Raw genomic sequence first — 15,984 nt, 5'->3', positions numbered from 1 at the left:
ATGTATAGTAAGGCGTTTTTAGCCGAAAAAAAACGACATAGTATATAGTAAGGCGTTTTTAGGCCGAAAAAAACGACATAGTATAGTAAGGCGTTTTTAGGCCGAAAAAAACGACAGAATAGTAAGCCGCTTTTAAGCCGAAAAAAAACGACATAGTACAGTAAGGCGTTTTTAGGCCAAAAAAAACGACCATGTATATAGTAAGGCGTTTTAAGCCGAAAAAAACGACCATGTATACTAAGGCGTTTTTAGCCGAAAGAAACGACCATGTATAGTAAGGCGTTTTTAGCCGGAAAAAAAACGACATAGTATATAGTAAGGCGTTTTTAGGCCGAAAAAAACGACATAGTATAGTAAGGCGTTTTTAGGCCGAAAAAAACGACATAGAATAGTAAGCCGCTTTTAAGCCGAAAAAAACGACATAGTACAGTAAGGCGTTTTTAGGCCGAAAAAAACGACCATGTATATAGTAAGGCGTTTTAAGCCGAAAAAAATGACATAGTATAGTAAGGCGTTTTTAGCCCGAAAAATACAACAACAAAAACAACATAGTATAGTAAGGCATTTTTAGCTGAAAAAACGACCATGTATAGTAAGGCGTTTTTAGCCGAAAAAAACGACCATGTATAGTAAGGCGTTTTTAAGCCCAAAAAACGACATAGTATAGTAAGGCGTTTTTAGGCCGAAAAAACGACATAGTATAGTAAGGCGTTTTTAGACGGAAAAAAAAGACATAGTTTATAAGGCGTTTTTAGCCCGAAAAAAACGACATAGTATAGTAAGGCGTTTTTAGCCTGAAAAAAACGACATAGTAGATATAGTATGGCGTTTTTAGCCGAAAAAAACGACATAGTATGGCATTTTTAGCCCGAAAAAAACGACCATGTATAGTAAGGCGTTTTTAAGCCCAAAAAAACGACATAGTATAGTAAGGCGTTTTTAGGCCGAAAAAACGACATAGTATAGTAAGGCGTTTTTAAGCCGAAAAAAACGACATAGTATATAGTAAGGCGTTTTTTTAGCCCGAAAAATACGACAACAAAAACAACAGTATAGTATGCCGTTTTTAGCTGAAAAAACGACATAGTATAGTAAGGCGTTTTTAGCCGAAAAAAAATGACATAGTATAGTAAGCCGCTTTTAAGCCGAAAAAAACGACATAGTACAGTAAGGCGTTTTTAGGCCGAAAAAAACGACCATGTATATAGTAAGGCGTTTTAAGCCGAAAAAAACGACCATGTATAGTAAGGCGTTTTTAGCCGAAAAAAAACGACATAGTATATAGTAAGGCGTTTTTAGGCCGAAAAAAACGACATAGTATAGTAAGGCGTTTTTAGGCCGAAAAAAACGACAGAATAGTAAGCCGCTTTTAAGCCGAAAAAAAACGACATAGTACAGTAAGGCGTTTTTAGGCCAAAAAAAACGACCATGTATATAGTAAGGCGTTTTAAGCCGAAAAAAACGACCATGTATACTAAGGCGTTTTTAGCCGAAAGAAACGACCATGTATAGTAAGGCGTTTTTAGCCGGAAAAAAAACGACATAGTATATAGTAAGGCGTTTTTAGGCCGAAAAAAACGACATAGTATAGTAAGGCGTTTTTAGGCCGAAAAAAACGACATAGAATAGTAAGCCGCTTTTAAGCCGAAAAAAACGACATAGTACAGTAAGGCGTTTTTAGGCCGAAAAAAACGACCATGTATATAGTAAGGCGTTTTAAGCCGAAAAAAATGACATAGTATAGTAAGGCGTTTTTAGCCCGAAAAATACAACAACAAAAACAACATAGTATAGTAAGGCATTTTTAGCTGAAAAAACGACCATGTATAGTAAGGCGTTTTTAGCCGAAAAAAACGACCATGTATAGTAAGGCGTTTTTAAGCCCAAAAAACGACATAGTATAGTAAGGCGTTTTTAGGCCGAAAAAACGACATAGTATAGTAAGGCGTTTTTAAGCCGAAAAAAACGACATAGTATATAGTAAGGCGTTTTTTTAGCCCGAAAAATACGACAACAAAAACAACAGTATAGTATGCCGTTTTTAGCTGAAAAAACGACATAGTATAGTAAGGCTTTTTTAGCCGGAAAAAACGACATAGTATAGTAAGGCGTTTTTAGCCAAAAGAAAACGACATAGTATAGTAAGCTGCTTTTAAGCCGAAAAAAACGACATAGTACAGTAAGGCGCTTTTAGGCCGAAAAAAACGACCATGTATATAGTAAGGCGTTTTAAGCCGAAAAAAACGACCATGTATAGTAAGGCGTTTTTAGCCGAAAAAAAACGACATAGTATATAGTAAGGCGTTTTTAGCCCGAAAAAAACGACATAGAATATATAGTAAGGCTTTTTTAGCCCGAAAAAAATGACTGTACTATGCCATTTTTTTCGGCTAAAAACGACATAGTATACTATGTCGTTTTTTTCGGGCTAAAAACGCCTTACTATACATGGTCGTTTTTTCGTCTACAAACGCCTTACTATACATGGTCGTTTTTTTCGTCTACAAACGCCTTACTATACATGGTCGTTTTTTTCGTCTAAAAATGCCTTACTATACGTGGTCGGTTTTTTCGTCTAAAAACGCCTTACTACACATGGTTGTTTTTTCGGCGGAAAACGCCTTACGATACAAGGTTGTTTTTTTCGGCTAAAAACGGCTTACTATACATGGTCGTTTTTTCGTCTAAAAACGCCTTACTATACATCGTCGTTTTTTTCGGCTAAAAACGCCTTACTATACATGGTCGTTTTTTCGACTAAAAACGCCTTCCTATACATGGTCATTATTGTCGGCTAAAAACGCCTTACTATACATGGTCGTGGGCGGCCCGGTAGCCCAGTGGTTAGCACGTCGGCTTCACAGTGCAGAGGTACCGGGTTCAATTCCAGCTCCGGCCTCCCTGTGTGGAGTTTGCATGTTCTCCCTGGGCCTGCGTGGGTTTTCTCTGGGTGCTCCGGTTTCCTCCCACATTCCAAAAACATGCATGGCAGGCTGATTGGACGCTCTAAATTGTCCCTAGGTGTGAGTGTGGGCGTGAATGGTTGTTCGTCTCTGTGTGCCCTGCGATTGGCTGGCAACTGATTCAGGGTGTCCCCCGCCTACTGCCCGAAGACGGCTGGGATAGGCTCCAGCACCCCCCGCGACCCTAGTGAGGATCAAGCGGTTCGGAAAATGGATGGATGGATGGATATACATGGTCGTTTTTTTCATCTAAAAACGCCTTACTATACATGGTCGTTTTTTTCAGCTAAAAACGCCTTACTATACATGGTCATTGTCGGCTAAAAACGCCTTACTATACATGGTCATTTTTTTTCAGCTAAAAACGCCTTACTATACATGGTCGTTTTTTTCGTGTAAAAACACCTTACTATACATGGTCATTATTGTCGGCTAAAAACGCCTTACTATACATGGTCGTTTTTTTCAGCTAAAAACGCCTTACTATACATGGTCGTTTTTTTCAGCTAAAAACGCCTTACTATACATGGTCGGGTTTTTTTCGGGCTAAAAACGCCTTACTATACTATGTCGTTTTTTCCGACTAAAAGCGCCTTACTATACTATGTCGTTTTTTCAGCTGACAAGAGGCTCGCGCCCGTGGTCGATGGTGTTGACAAGGTCTTAAGAGGTGACCAATTGGAACGTCAAACCTTCGACTGAATTGGCTTCCAACTGTACAAGTACAGTCCCACCGGACAAATACAACTCTCTGGGTACCCTTATCAGGTGCTGTCTCACCATGTTGGTCTTTGTCGTTGTGTTTATGATCCTCTGGACGAGTTGGAACTGGGAAAGTCAATTACTCAGTCTGTCTGTGGCTGCGCAGACACGACGGAGTAGTGACGTGTCGTTCGCGAACGAACCGACTCCTAGAGCCGGCTCTTTGAAGTGAACGACGGGAGACGGCTCCTAATAGGGAGCCGAGAGCTGGGCCAGACCAATTTTGCTTACTGGGATGCTATTGCAATCAATCAATCAATAAACACTTCCGTCTTGAGTGATCATTTTGGAAATGCAAACCCTGGCCAGGATTCCCGAAAATCATGTGTTGCATCTGGTATTTATCCATTTCCACATTATTGCGATATCACTCCACTATATGGTAGTGTAGGGGGCATCATTTGTTCTCATGAATAAATTGGTCTTTGGCGGAAATTTGTTATTTCAGAAGTCTGTATCATCTTGGTATCCACTTTGCGTTGATCAGTCCCCAAGCAGGAGCTCTCAGTTTCAAAAAGTTCGCCTTGGTGTTCCACCATCAATAGAAAACAATGAGCTTGACAATAACAAACAATTTCAACAGTACATCCCTCAAAATGTCTGCATTTATATCAAATCACCACTAGATGGCAATGCCGCCTTCTTAAAGAGCGTCTTGCGAACCGTTGGCCATTCATTTGAGCTGTTCAACCTGAACCTCAGGTGAAAATAGGTCTTTGAAACCCAACCACTAGTTTGAAACGCTAAACCGAGTTTGAAACCCTCTTTTAAAACCCCAGCCCTAGTTTCAAACGCTACGTCAAAACCCTAACCCTGCTACTCCTCTTTAACCCTCACCCGAGTTGAAAACCCAAACCTGAATGTGATTTGTAGTTTGAATCCCTTGGTTGAAGCCCTTATTGAAAACCCTAAGGCAAGTTTGAATCCCTAATTTGAAACCCGAAGTCAAGTTTGAACCTTCACCCTTTTTTGAAACTCTAGTTTGAAAACCCAAATCCTACTTTAAAACCCTAACCCTACTCCGAAACCATAGTTAGAAACCCTAACCCTAGTTTGATACCCTAATTTGAAAACTTAACCCTAGTTTGAAACTCTAGTTTGAAACCCAAACCCTACTTTCAAACCCTAACCCTACTTTGAAACCCTAACCCTAGTTTGAAGCCTTACTTCAAAACCCTAACCCGAGTTTGAAAGCCTACTTTGAAACCCTAACCCTAGTTTGAAACCCTAACCATAGTTTGAAACTCTAACCATAGTTTGAAACCCTATTTTGAAACTGTAGTTTGAAAGCCTAGTTTGAAACTCTAAACCTTGTTTGAAACCCTCAACCTAGTTTGACACCCCACTTTGAAACCCTCATTTGAGTTTGAAAGCCTAGTTTGAAAGACAAGTTTGAAACCCTACCCCTAGTTTCAAACCCTTCTTTGAAACCCCAACCCTAGTTTCAAACCCTAAAACATGTTTGACATCCTCATAGAAGATCCAGAACAAGACTATCTGGCATCATGTGCCGGGCCACCAATGAGCTCTTATCTGCATCCCGTCTCCAAGCGAGAGAGACCCGTCTCGCTTGAAGACGTCTTGGCACATCCGTCCCCTGTCTGTCTGGGCTGCAAAACGCCACCCAGCCCCGGGGGCTGTTTTCTTGTCAAAACATGCAAGTCATGTCAGATTAAATCATTCCAAGACTCTGAGTGGATACACCGACTGGCCACAATATTAGGGACACCGGTTTGATAGACTTCATTCTCCAACATTCAGTGCAGTTTAGTGATGCTTCAAAAGTAGCCAACATGATAGAAATGGGGAAAAAAAACCTTCACATCCTGAAACTGAAAATTTGAAACCCTTATGTCAAATCAACAACAAACATTTATATCCAAAATGTGGATTAAATATTCAGGTCAAATCATCGAAACTGACTTTCGATGATTATGTCTTGTAGATACATTCGTCACCATTTCATATTTTGAACAACAGTGCGTTTCACACAAGATGGGGGGGGGGGGGAGATCAAATAATGCATTCGCGCATGACGAAAAACAAAACAAAAGACAAAACACTGAAGAGCGGAGACGTTTTCAGTCAGTGGACTCTGAGCCTCCACGTTGGAAGCTGACCAAGTCACTGCAGGACAAATGTCGGGTAGCGTGCTTGCATCCGCTTGCAGCAAACACACAGGAATGCACCCCCCGCCCCCACTCACTCACTCAAAACACACACACGCACACACAAACACACACCCGACTCTCGATGATTTTTAATACTATTGTTTGTTCTTATAGTTTGCTGTGTAAAATAAAAAAAAGAAGACTGTTGCGTGACTTTAAAATTTCAAGGCAACAAAATTCGATAACATTTCAAGTTGGACAGTTGAACTAAATATTTGAAGTTTTGCTTCCGGCATTTGGCAAAAAAGAAATATGAGTTTACATCAGGGCTGTCTCTTCTTTTTGAATCCCAACTTCAAGATACCCTCACCTTCAAACACATTTCTGACATTTAATTAGGGTTGGAGTTCTGAGTTTAGGATTAAAGTTAGGGTTCCAAACTTGAGTTTAAAATTGGGATAGCGAATTCGGGAATCAGGTCAAGGTTAGGGTTTGAATTAGGGATTACAAATCGGGCGTTGAAATGAGTGTTCAGATTTGGGAAGTTAGGGTTGTAAATTAGGATTCTGAGGAGTGTCTTGGTCACCGCTCGCAGACGGACTCATTGGTGCGTTTGTGAATTCCAACTTGTCGCGACACGCCGGAGAAAACCAACAATGTTGTACCTGTGGCCGGAAGGGCAGACACAGCTCGCTGTTGTGTCATTGGGACATGTTGGGACAAGGACGGAGCGCAGAGTCAAAATATGACTGCAGGGCCTGCTGGGAACAAAGCATCCTCACAACTCACAGAGACGAGAAAATAACACGAGACGTCGTAGAATACAGCAGATACTCAAATGCATCTGGTTTCATTTGCACATGCATTTAGTCATCAGATTTTACCCATGATATCATTTTTTAAAATTTACATTTATATCACACATTGTGATAAGTGTTACCTTTATTTTTTTTAGCAGTTAAAAAAATATATATATATACTGTATGTATATATACAGTATATACTGTATACATATATGACTTGCCACTTGTCTACAATGAATGCATGAATGCATTGTTTGTATGATCAACAATATCACGATACAGCAACGGATACACGGCAATTTGTTATCGTCTCAGAGTTTCCATATCTTTCTCCGGGTATTGATGTTTTGCACATGATATCAACGATATCATGAACAGTATCACCAAGTATAATTTCTTTCAAAACAACCCAAAAAAATATGCATCAAGTGTCGGTGTATTGGAAGTCTTGAAGAGATGTTTGTTAAAAAGAAGACAACAAACCAGTTTGTTTGATAAAAATGGTGTTTATTTTCCATATTAAGAAAATCGAGAACAGCAACAAAGTTAAAAACAATAAATATTTGTCAATCAATTGAGCTAGGGAATAAATAGAATTTGGATTTTAGCGACATTTCAAGGAGAATCTCTTGAGCTCGAGTTAGTTACTGTTGACTAAGGCCTTGAGGTGTTCCTGGAGGTCCGCAGCAAAATGGTCCAGCTTCTCCTTCAGGTCTTCAGCGTAGGGGGCCACCACGCGGTGCACCTCTCTGCTTCCCTCGTAAAGGTCTTGCTGCACCCTCTGGGCCACGGGGCTGATGTTGTGCTGCAAGGCCGTCAGGTGCTGGTCAACCTGCTGCAGCATTTCCTTGGTGAAGGGATCCAGATTGCGCTCCACATTGCTGATGCTACGCATCAGGCCGCTTATCAGCCCCTTGCTGTGCTGCTGCAGGGTGGCTCTCAGCTTGTGCGCATCGACACCGTCGGCGTAAGCGGTCAGCTCCTGCTTCAACTGATTCACCTTCTCCTTGATCTGGGACTTCACGCTGTCGGATAACAGATCAAACTTCTCGCTGACCGCGCTCAGGTCCTGGCTCAGCACGTTTTTCAGGACGTCGGCCTCGGCGCTGATCTTGGCCATCAGGCCCTGGGCGGCCAAGGGAAGCTTCTCGTTCAGGTTACTGGCGTATCTGCTGGCCACGTCGGCGGTTTCCGCCAAGTGAGCGCTACAAAGGCGGGCCAGATGATCAAATCACAGACTTGAGTCAGCCTCACCAGAGCAATGCGATCACGATACAGCAACGGTGCCAAAATCAATATGCTAGCCCGCATTCGAGGGATTTAATAAAGTGTCACAATATGGAACCCGTGATATCAAGATACGACCATTGTGCCAATGACGTAAATGTCCAATTACATCAACAGTAACACGGCACAAGCAAGGGCGCCAAAGGTCACAGTATGTAACCCGTAATATTGACAGTATCATGATACAGGAATATGGCCTATGGCGCATGTCTAATGATATCAACTGTATCAGGGTGCGGTACGGATGCCACAGACAAGACTTCATTAGATAAAATATTTAATCGAAGAGACCTATGATATCATGATACAGCATTTATGGCAATAGCGTAAGGCATTAATGGTATCATGATACAGCAATGATGCTAAGACCGATGTGTGATATGCATCCAAGTGTTGGCAATCCCGAGCGTCACAACACAAAAATGACTCCAATGCCTATGATAAATGTTGTCTCTCTGAAGTCATGAATGAAAGCATTTTTAAAAAATTGGACAATGTAACAAATACATCAAAAAAAATGTTCATATAACGAACAACTTAAAAATACACTCACTTTCTGTTTTTTTACAATTGGCTATAGTCATCGCTTATTCTGTTTGTACCATTAATGACACAAACTGTTGGATCCTTTCATAAAGTGGATTATTGGAGCAACTTACTTGACTTCAGCTCCAAAGTCCGACTTCATCACCATCTCCAGGGTGTCGTCGGCAAGTTTACTGGCCTCTGCGATGTAGTCCCAGAAAGCATCGGTCAGAGCCTCCATCTGTGGCTTGGGTGCGTCGGCATGGAAGAAGTTGGCATTGCAGCCTATTGGGAGGGGGACCAAAGGGGGTTATTGGGATACTGATTACAGATCACTGGGATCAGATCACTTGGAAAATCACTGCCACACAAAATCACCAGTATCACAATACCACAACTACGAATATCCAATTTGTGGCTACTTATATTTGCATACCTGAAGAAAAAAAAATACATACATACAAGGTTATACAATGAATTAAAAATTAGGATTTTGAGCCATTTTTTCTACAACAAACAATATTTTGCACATGATACCAGTATCACGAAACAGTAACTGTGGATTTGAGTTGCATGCTGATAGTTTTACCAACAGATATAATTTATTTATTTTTTAAAGTGGCTCAAACATTGTGCTTTCAGTTTGGAGGTTGCGACTTACCAGAAACTAGCGCCAAAGCGAACAAAACATAGACCCTCATGACTGCGGGAAACACAATGAGATTTTGGTTGAAGTTCAAAAAATGTCAACACATTTATACTTCTCTTCAATTAGACAGTGTGCTAAATCCTCACCTGCTCTTTTGTGTCTCTTTGGGGACTGTGTTCTGGTTGACTGCATCTGCGGTGCCTATTTATATCGAAGAAGTGTAACACTCAAGAAGGCGAAGTCCAGGAGTCCCTGCCGTGTTGTCACAAACGCATCACGTGACTTCGGCTAGCTAACAATGCGATGTGAAAACGAGTTTAAAGACGGACCTGAGCTAGTTTTTTGTATGCTTTCACGTCGGAGTAGTGACAACTGCTTTCTGAAAAGTAGTGAGGACATCCTGCGGTGAGTGTTCATGCCGCCACTGGCGTCCCGATAACACCGGACAAACATGGGAAGATGGTACTGCTGGACTTTGTAACAAGGCCACGCTAGGTGTGTCTTTTACTGATTACGTCGTCAGGATAAGAGAAAAAAAGGGGGTGGGGACAATCTTGGAAACGAGTATCACACTTTGACACCATGATCCAACCATGCAAAAAAAGCTTCTCAATTTGGCATCGCCCTTCTATCTGTTGTCCCCAACTTGTAATTGGGGCCCCATTTTGGGCAAGTCCTAAATGGTAGCTTCAAAGCAAAATGTCCGACTTCCTATTCAACTTTGAAAGCTTTTTTTGAGCGTCATTCTAGACATGTCCACTCCATTTCATGTTGCTTGTTGAAACTTATATTTTTCTAACTCTCCAGGTGGCGCCACTGAGTGACTTTTGAGCAACGCTGAAGCACTCGTTTTTACTCGCCAGTCCAAATTTAGAGTCGCGCGTCTTCAATGCAAGGCAAGGCGATGCCAAGCATTGCAGCTTCATTTCTGGAGCAGTTCTCATACACAAGGCAATTCAACGTGCTTCTCACACACACACACACACAACACCTACAAGCATTTACAAAAAAAAACAAAACTGTCTTTTGAGTGCTCCCTGACCATCGCCGGCACTGCTCCCTCCCGGTTCAAATCACACCTCACTGACCGCCACCAGTTCATGATCATTAATACATCTCAGTCCAACACAGCCCCATTCCCCAGGGGTGTCCCCCAAGGCTTGGTGCTTGCCCCCCTCCTCTTTCTCCTTTACATGCCTCCCCTTGGTCACATCATACGCTACCATGGTTTCAATTTCCACCGCTATGCCGATGACACGCAACTCTGCATCTCCACCAAATTGACCAAAAAGTATTCGAGTAGGGAATCAAAGACAAAAATGGCGATGATGCTAAAACGCACATCATCGGCAGCGCGACTTTGACTTTGTGGTAAGTCAGGCATTACGGAGACGTCCACATCTAAGACCCCCCCCCCAGTGGCTCCATGTTTGGTTCTGACGTCATTTTAGATTGAAGGCCAACACCTGAAGAGGGCTGACGATGGCACAGTCTACTGACCCTTGGTCAGACTGACTCATGGCGGCTATCATGGGAACTTTGACCCAGAAACTGAAGGTATGCGAGGTGAGCAGGCAGGGCGAACACCAATGGGAGAGTGTGAGGCTTTTTTTTCTTTCCCTTCTTTTTCTTTTTTGTTTTTTGCCGCTATCTAATCAGCTATGCATCAGAAGCTCCAGATAAAAGGTTGGTTTGGAGTTGAAAATCATGAGAAAGAACATGAAATCTAGTGACACGTTCTGAATAGGGTTATGCCCTCAGGATGCGTGCTTTTGCTTAGGACATCAGCGGAGATAGTGAGTGACAGCAAGGCACATGCGGCCTGGACTTTGGGATTATTAGTGTTCGCTTTGCTATAAAAGCGGCGGCGGCACATCGGTTGAGCAGAAGCACTGCAGAGTTTTAACTGGCAGACACTCTCACAGGTAAGAAAGAGCAAACCCTCCGAGGGTCGTCGTCGTCGGCTCCATCATCCTCCCAGCTGGGCATCGCTCACGTAACCGCTGTATTTTGTCACTCTAGATCCAACAACCATGAAGGTCCTCGCTGTCCTGGTCCTGGCGGTTTTTACCGGTGAGTACAGAGTGACCCATTCGCAGAGGACAAAGCATTTGGCTTTCAGAGAAGGATGATCGGGGGGGGGGGGGCTGAGTTGGAATTGGATCAAGGGATGAATTTTCTTTCGAGTGACCTTAAAGTCAAAGTTTTCTCTGGAGGAGGAACGGTTTGGGTGGGCTACGTGATTCTTTTTTTTGGGGGGGGGGGGCAACATTAAAGCTCCACAGTGTGCTTTTCTCAACACAGCTTGTTTGGGCTTGTCTTCCTTTCGAAGAAAACCTCAAAAAAGCCAAAGAAAAAGCCAAACGTATTTCATATCTTCAATTTGGGCCCTGCATTAAGTCAGGCCAACCGTGTTTGCCAAACTCTGAGCTGGAGTTCCGTTTGTAGAATTTCGGTGGCTCGTTGAAGCAAAAAATAAGTGTCGCTTGCTCTCCGTCCACGCTCCAGGCTGCAACGCCAACCTCTTCTACGCTGATGCGCCCAAGCCCCAGCTGGAGGTGATGACTGACGCCTTCTGGGACTACGTCGCCAAGGTCACTCAGACCGCCGACGACACGATCCAGATGATCAAGAAGTCTCAATTGGGACAGGACTTTAGGTACGCCTCAAGGCCCTTCCGCGAACCTCCGAAGCAAACGGTGTGGTTTCACGGCTCTGTGTCCCGCTTTCCTCCAGCGCCCGACTGGCTGACGGCACTGACATGGCCAACCAGTATGCCGTCACCCTGCACGACCAGCTCCCCCCCGCGGCCAAGGAACTGATTGCCAAGGTGAGCGCCGAGGCCGATACGCTGCAGGAGCGCGTGACCCAGGAGCTGAACAGCGTCCGCGAGAAGGTGGAGCCCTACGCCAACAACGTGAAGGTCCAGATCCAGGAAAGAATGGCGCTGATCCAATCAGAGCTCAACCAACTTCTCGCCATGGATGCCGAGACCATGAAGACCGAACTCGTGAGGAGGAGCGAGGAGCTCAAGGCCAACCTGGATCAGACCGTCGCTGATCTTCAGGCCCAGCTGGAGCCCCACACGGGTGACCTGATGCAGAAGGTGGACCAGCACCTGAACACCTTCAAGGAGACCGTGTCCCCGATGGCTGAGAAGCTGCAGACCGAGCTGAACCAGAGAGCCCAGCAGATGAGAGACCTGGCCTCCCCTTACATCACAGAGCTGAGGGATACCCTGAACCCCTACACCCAGGACCTCCAGGCTCGTCTGCTTGCCCTCTACGAGTCCTTCGTGAAAACCAACTAAGTCTGCCGCCGAATCAACAACAAACTATTTTCACAAGTACGCAGCCCTCTCAGGAGGATGCCAAGTCGGTCAACAGAGGGGCAACACGCGCTCGTCGGTATCTGAAAATGTTCATGGGTTACAGTCGTACTCGGTGTTGGTCTGGACCACGCAGTCTTCCATTACTGTCAAAATAAAGCCCTTCTAAAAAAAAAAAGCTGACATGTGACTTACTGCCTTGCCTTGTATTGGGACCATCATTGTTGGGATGCACGTGGGCTCAAAACTTCAACCAAGGAATCTGTTATTTTTGGTTCAGATCCAAATACTAATTCCTCTGGTGTGAATTGTACAGCCAGCCCACCCCTGAATAAACAAGGCTGCCCATCGGTAACATTGTACTGCGCCCCCACAAACTAGGAAGTAGCCTGTAAACAAGCAAGCAGAAACAAAAAGACTAAACTATTACTCGCTGATCTTTTTTTTCTTTCCCCCCAGAACACCACACGATGCAAACATCTCATTTGCTATTCAAACAGAGGACGGCCAAGTTGCAACTTGCCAAAAAAGTACAGCACTCAACCTTATGGACTGAGGGGGCAAAAGTTCAATCGTTACCAAAATGACCTCAAATCACGGAGGTCGCTGAAAGGTTTTCACTCGCGATCGGCGAACAAATCAACTGAATGTGAGTGAAACGCAAACATTTCATAATGAGTCCCAAGCTCCTGGGAAGCTGTTTTCTGGTAAGCTGTCGAAGGCTGGCGTGTTCAGGCCTTGTGCGTGTCAGACTTGCGACACAGCGAAGGGACTGGACGGAACATGTTGGGTTACTGGAAGTTCAAAAAACAAAAAAACATCCTGTTGCAAGTGTTTTTGTGTGCCACCATCCCTGCTGGCGGATTGCGCCCACGCTGCGCTACACAGTGGCAAACAACATTCCACTCTTCTGCTTCCAGCTGTTGCTGTACAAAGTTAACCCTTAACCCTGTCGTTTTCTTCGGGGTATCCGTTGTCCTTTGAAAGTGAACGTTTTCATTCGATATGCGTGGCTCAAACACCTGTTGGGAATTTTGCTCTTTAGCTCCTTGTATAGAACAGTCAGCTGCGTAAGTCGGTACCGAAACAATGAAAAGTTTGGACAAGTGCATAGAACTGAAATGACACCCAAAAGGACAATATGTCGCCATTTGTGTGACCAAAATGCCAAACAGCACACCATGACATCCAACGGTGTTTCCAAAGGGCAACGTACTGTACTTCCTTCTTGTCCCTGGAGCAATATGTTCTGCACCGTCGTGCATGATGTGCTGTTTTGAAAAATGGACCCTCACATTCATAGGGACTACGTGCCCAAAAAAAAAAAAAAAAAGGAAGAAAATGGAAACTGATCAGAGGGATCATTTTTCGCTCTCAGTTCAGCATTTGGTAGCCTGAAAACACAGTGATGAAAATGGTCAATAACACGTCTACAGTTAATTTCGTACAATCTTACATGTCGGAAATTTTGCATGCTAGGATGGTATTTTTTTTTTTTTTAATTCAGTGTCTTCATAAAAAAAAATTTAAAAAAAACTTTTTTGTCTAATTTTCTCATTTGTATTTTTGTTTATTTTGTGCAGTCGGAGCCTGGTGAAGATAACCATTATGTCTTTCAAATTATCCACTGCTCTCGTATCATTGCTCAATATTTTAAAGATTTTTCTTTTTAAAATTATAAAATAATTTTTTCATGTATTTTTTTAAATATATTATCATATCTGGGTATGTTTGATCAAATATTTAGTATTTATTAATTTATAAATCAATAAATAATAATATAAATAATAAACAACAATTTATTTCTATTTGGTCATATAATAGCAAAATGTTTTCTAATATTTATCTATCATGCACGCAGACGAAGAAAGGCAATTTCGAACAAGCCACTTTACAAGCCACACTGCCACCAACTGGTGTGGCATGCACATAACAGTGTGTGACCAGGGGATTGTTTTGACAATTTTGCTCAATTGCGACAGCCATTTTGTGTCGACATCCAGGAAAAAACCGGCTGATGTCTGGCCGCTAATAACCTGGCTGACTCGTCCGAAATGGAACGGCTGGGGGGCAACGTCATCCGACGTTAGCTCAGACGGCCCTTGACACACTCCCCGCCACCCTCCCGACTTTGTTGTTTTTCACTTTGTCAGGCCTTTTACTGTAGTACCTCACTCTCACTTCCTCTTCCTTCCCCCGTTCGGTCTTACAAAAGAGTTTTTGTTTCAATTCCTCTGTGAGAAAAATCACAATAACATGAAACAACGAATCCATGTCAACAATTCAATCGAGGAAACCTCAACACCGCACAGTCGGGAGTGTTTCAAAAGCAACAGCAAATCTCAAGGTGCCGTGTTTACAACCTAGAAAACGTGAGCTTTTTGGGGGTGGGGGCGGGCCGGGCCGGGGGGGGGGGGGGGTGTCACTCGTGAGTAGGTAACAGTTACCCACTCCAGGGTGTCAGGCTGGGTTATCATGTGTTATCATGACTCGGTGCTAATTACCCGAGCGAGCCAACTCCACTAATCTTTATTTCTGTCCAAAAGTATCTCAAAGTCCCAAAGGGCAAAGGACCACGACACGTGTGACGCATGACACACACACACGGTCATCTCTGTGTCACTTTGCAATGAGGACACATGCACATTGGGGCATTTTGCTGTTCCCGGAGAGCATTGTGCCTCCAGCGGCGTCAACTGCACTGTCGAATCAAAGTCGCCCCACCAGAACTGGAAAAAAAAAAAAAAAAAAAAAAGTTTGACAAAGACCTCAGTCTTATTGTGCTAACTTCTTGCATTTGACAAGTGATCAAGCAAAACAATTGCGCGTGCCCTCCCCTGCAGACCCCAAAGTGAGATTGAAGGAGGCAGGGGGGTTTTGTGTGTGTGTGTGTTGGTGCCAGACTGCGAAGGTGCCGGCGGTGGCATTTGCACGAGAAAGCCCAAGGAAAGGGCTGACTTGACATCCTGCTGTCATTTGCTATTTCGCTTCACATGTGGTCACTTGAGGATGCGGGACAAACGTCGTGGAGATGCAACACCTGCTAAGGTGGTAAAATGGGGGGTGAGGGGGGGGGGGGGCAAATGATCCTGGGACCCGTCTGCAGGAAAGCACAATATCTTCATCTAAAAATTAAATCAGCAAGGTTGCAAGTGTGTCAGAGTGGTGAAGAAGAGCATTTCGGGATTCCGTATGCGAAATTTGATTGACAAGGCAAGACGAGACGTTAGAGCGGAACGAGTTAAGCACGAGTATGATGAGATAAAGGGGAAAAAGTGCCCTGATATTTATTACGCAACTTTTTTAAAAAATGCGTACATGTTATGATTTCGTATTGATACTCTAGCAAAAGATGACATGTTCAATGAGAAAATAGAAACAATAAATTCCACCAGGCCAATTCTGACCACATTTCAACAATTAAAATCATTCGAATTCTTCCTTTTGAGAGCTGTAAGCTGTGATCAACAACATTTTTTGGAGGGTGGGGGGGGGGGCATCAGGAAGTTTTCACTTAGCAGTCAATCGACTGTCTGCGTTTCTCTTTTTTGAATTG

At 43.5% G+C, this 15,984-nt stretch overlaps 2 protein-coding genes across 2 annotated transcripts; one reads left to right on the top strand and one right to left on the bottom strand.

Moving 5' to 3' along the window:
- Nucleotides 1-7,125: 7,125 nt before the first annotated feature.
- Nucleotides 7,126-9,607, bottom strand: LOC147204191 (uncharacterized). Its single transcript, XM_086113820.1, has 4 exons — nt 9,247-9,607; nt 9,113-9,154; nt 8,586-8,736; nt 7,126-7,844 (listed from the first exon to the last, which is right to left on the bottom strand). The coding sequence occupies exons 1-4, from the start codon at nt 9,290-9,292 to the stop codon at nt 7,280-7,282; spliced, it is 804 nt and encodes a 267-aa protein (XP_085969946.1). The 5' UTR covers nt 9,293-9,607; the 3' UTR covers nt 7,126-7,279.
- A 1,139-nt stretch (nt 9,608-10,746) lies between these two features.
- On the top strand, nt 10,747-12,423 carry apoa4b.2 (apolipoprotein A-IV b, tandem duplicate 2). The gene is made up of 4 exons (XM_086113821.1): nt 10,747-11,025; nt 11,123-11,173; nt 11,609-11,759; nt 11,837-12,423. The coding sequence occupies exons 2-4, from the start codon at nt 11,134-11,136 to the stop codon at nt 12,408-12,410; spliced, it is 765 nt and encodes a 254-aa protein (XP_085969947.1). The 5' UTR covers nt 10,747-11,025; nt 11,123-11,133; the 3' UTR covers nt 12,411-12,423.
- The last annotated feature ends 3,561 nt before the right edge of the window (nt 12,424-15,984 follow it).

The sequence above is a fragment of the Hippocampus guttulatus genome, chromosome 6 (genome assembly GCF_054856545.1).
Source record: "Hippocampus guttulatus isolate MCC_2025c chromosome 6, RoL_Hgut_1.0, whole genome shotgun sequence".
In the NCBI taxonomy this organism is placed as follows: Eukaryota; Metazoa; Chordata; class Actinopteri; order Syngnathiformes; family Syngnathidae; genus Hippocampus; species Hippocampus guttulatus.
This window is presented reverse-complemented; position numbering and strand designations above follow the sequence as displayed.

Bases quoted from the DNA above. Each gene is read 5' to 3' on its own strand.
- LOC147204191 (XM_086113820.1), bottom strand. From the start codon at position 9,292: ATGCAGTCAACCAGAACACAGTCCCCAAAGAGACACAAAAGAGCAG. The intron at 8,737-9,112 runs GTAAGTCGCAAC...CCCTCCCAATAG, and splicing joins CGCTTTGGCGCTAGTTTCTG to GCTGCAATGCCAACTTCTTC. The intron at 7,845-8,585 runs GTAAGTTGCTCC...CCGCCTTTGTAG, and splicing joins GACTTTGGAGCTGAAGTCAA to CGCTCACTTGGCGGAAACCG.
- apoa4b.2 (XM_086113821.1), top strand. From the start codon at position 11,134: ATGAAGGTCCTCGCTGTCCTGGTCCTGGCGGTTTTTACCG. The intron at 11,174-11,608 runs GTGAGTACAGAG...TCCACGCTCCAG, and splicing joins GGTCCTGGCGGTTTTTACCG to GCTGCAACGCCAACCTCTTC. The intron at 11,760-11,836 runs GTACGCCTCAAG...GCTTTCCTCCAG, and splicing joins CAATTGGGACAGGACTTTAG to CGCCCGACTGGCTGACGGCA.